Below are 2,209 nucleotides of genomic sequence, written 5' to 3'. Positions count from 1 at the left end.
TCGTAGCACCGCTTGTCTTCCTCTCCCGCCCGCGCACTGTGAGGGGGGTCACGGGTGCACGTGCCGGACGTGTTTGGTTTTTGTTTTGTTGGGTGTTTTTTGTTTTTTTTTTACAGCACCTCTTCGCATCCCATTTGTATCGTCTTTTCCGTTCCGACTTATTTCTTGCCGTGCTTCCCACCACTCCTCCACCCGCGCCCCCGTCCCTCCTTCCCCCTTTCCGTCCCTTTCCCCCCGTCCGTTCCCGCCCCGCCGTGTCCCCTCACGGCGCCGCACGAGGGGAAGGGCGGAGCCTCGCCCGGGCCCCGCCCCTCCGCCTGCCTCTTCCTCACGGCAACGCCACGCCCCCCGCCCGCCCATTGGCTGCCCCCGCCCCGCTCCCCGCCCCCCCCCGCCGCGCGGCACGCGCCTCCCGCCCCATTGGCCTCTTCCCCGCCCTTCATTTGCATGACGCCCCAGCCGCCAATGGGCGGCCGCCGCCTGCTTTACATGCAAGGAGGCGGCCAATCAGCGGGCGCGGGGGCCGGGCCACCACGTGCTGTTGCTAAGCTTCGGCTTCTAAATTGTTACTACACGGGCGGCCAATGGGCGCGGGCGGCGGGGATCTGTCAACATCCCCTGCCCCGCCGGGGGGGCGCTCTGCCCGCCGATTGGCGCGGCCGCCCCCTCGTGTCCCGCCCCCGCGCCCGTCCGCGGCCCCCGATTGGCCGCGCGGGCTGCCCGTCGGCCGTGTGTCAAATGTAGGTTGAGCGAGGTGCCTTAAAACCGGGGGCTCGGGAGTCCCCGCGCGTGAACTCGGCGCGGGGGGCTCGGGACGGGCAGCCATGGAATTGAACTCCCTGTTAATCCTGCTGGAAGCGGCCGAGTACCTGGAGCGGAGAGACCGAGGTACAGGGCGCAGGCGGGCAGTCGGTCAGGCACCCGCAGGCGCTCCCCGCCGCTCTCGGCCTTTGTTGTGCGGCGGCCGGGCCGGGGCAGCGGCCCCGCACCTGCCCGGGGGGGACCCGGGCTGCGGCGGCGGCACCGCGCTGGGGGAGCACCGCTGCTCGGAGCCTGGCTTGTTTTTTATATATATATATCTCTATATCTATGATCCCCCAAACAAACCCGGGACGGGTGTTGTGTGCCGCCCTGGATGGGGACGGTGCGTGTGCAGCGCTCAGGATCCCTCACGCTGCTCCGTGTGTGGCAGTCGGTGATTGTATGGCAGCTCCCCTCCCCCAGCGCAGCGTGACAAGGGTTTGCATGATCCACCTCGTTTTTTAGTGTGCACTCCAATAATCCTCCTAATTTCGGCACTTCGGTGGTGGTTTTTTGGTTTGGTTTGGTTTTTTTTTTTTTCCCCCTTTTGGTTTACCGAGTTATGTTTTTTTTTTGTGTGTGTCTCGCTTCTTTAAGAGATGCCAGAATAAAATGCAAACAAATCAACCGGAAAAAATTCTGTTCTTTACCCTAGCGTTCCTGCAAAGGAGGAAAAAATTGCATGGAAAAAATATATTGCCACTAATGCTGACTTTGTCCCTAGAAGCAGAACATGGCTATGCATCAGTGTTACCCTTCGATAGTGACTATTCCAGAAAGAAAACAAAGGCAGGCACCATGGCCAGAAAATCCCAGAATAACAGGTAATAGACGCACCGCTTTTTCAGAATGAATCGGCAGCTTTTCCAATGTGTCTAGCTTATGTGCAGTGCATACATTTATGAAAAATAATAACTAATCCAGTGTCTCAGTTTTCCCCATCCCGGTAGTCGCCATTTTTCCCCTGGATGGGCTTGGCTCTGTTTTGATCTCTCATATAAACACTGCCACGCGTACACCATCTCCTTAGTACTCACTGCACTTCTGAGCCATCCGCCCTCATCGCTCCTTCTGCTCCGCGCTCACCGACAGCGGCTTTCGCTGCAGACCCAAACACCATCATCGCCACCCAGATTTCTCTTTGCATGGCACTAATTTCCACCACCACCACCACCCCCCCCCCCGCCCCCCGGCATTTATTTATAAACCACAGGCAGCGATCCGGCCGCCTCCCTCCCCTTCCCCCCCCACCCCCCCCGAGCAGCCCGAGCAGATGCAGCCTCCGGTTGCGGCGGCGCTGGGCTGCGGGCGGGGGAGCGGCGTGTGCGGGGCGGAGGGGGGGGGGCACCCACCGCGAACTCCAACTTATCCTGCCGGCCCGAGGTGCGGAGGTGCCGGGGCGAGGCTG

General features: G+C 61.2%; 1 protein-coding gene and 1 long non-coding RNA gene across 4 annotated transcripts in view; one reads left to right on the top strand and one right to left on the bottom strand.

Moving 5' to 3' along the window:
* LOC114059973 overlaps positions 1-1,852 on the bottom strand; it is a 10,820-nt gene extending 8,968 nt beyond the window's left edge. Inside the window, exon 1 of the long non-coding RNA XR_003571790.1 lies at positions 1,839-1,852. This is a non-coding gene — a long non-coding RNA (uncharacterized LOC114059973). The remainder of the gene's footprint in view (positions 1-1,838) is intronic.
* MXD4 (MAX dimerization protein 4) overlaps positions 747-2,209 on the top strand; it is a 36,162-nt gene continuing 34,699 nt past the window's right edge. The window contains exons 1-2 of one of the 3 annotated variants that reach the window (XM_027889057.1): positions 747-888; positions 1,529-1,625. In XM_027889057.1, coding sequence (XP_027744858.1) covers positions 825-888; positions 1,529-1,625 — 161 coding nt within the window. In that variant the 5' untranslated portion in view covers positions 747-824. Of the gene's footprint in view, positions 889-1,456; positions 1,626-2,209 lie in introns of all 3 variants that reach the window. The other 2 variants (XM_027889055.1, XM_027889054.1) reach the window with 2 other exon arrangements.

Source organism: Empidonax traillii, unplaced genomic scaffold, assembly GCF_003031625.1.
Source record: "Empidonax traillii isolate 1590-97213 ecotype Southwest subspecies unplaced genomic scaffold, ASM303162v1 scaffold250:size724861, whole genome shotgun sequence".
Lineage (NCBI taxonomy): Eukaryota > Metazoa > Chordata > Aves > Passeriformes > Tyrannidae > Empidonax > Empidonax traillii.
Note: the sequence above shows the minus strand (reverse complement) of the source record. Positions and strands in the feature narration are given on the sequence as shown.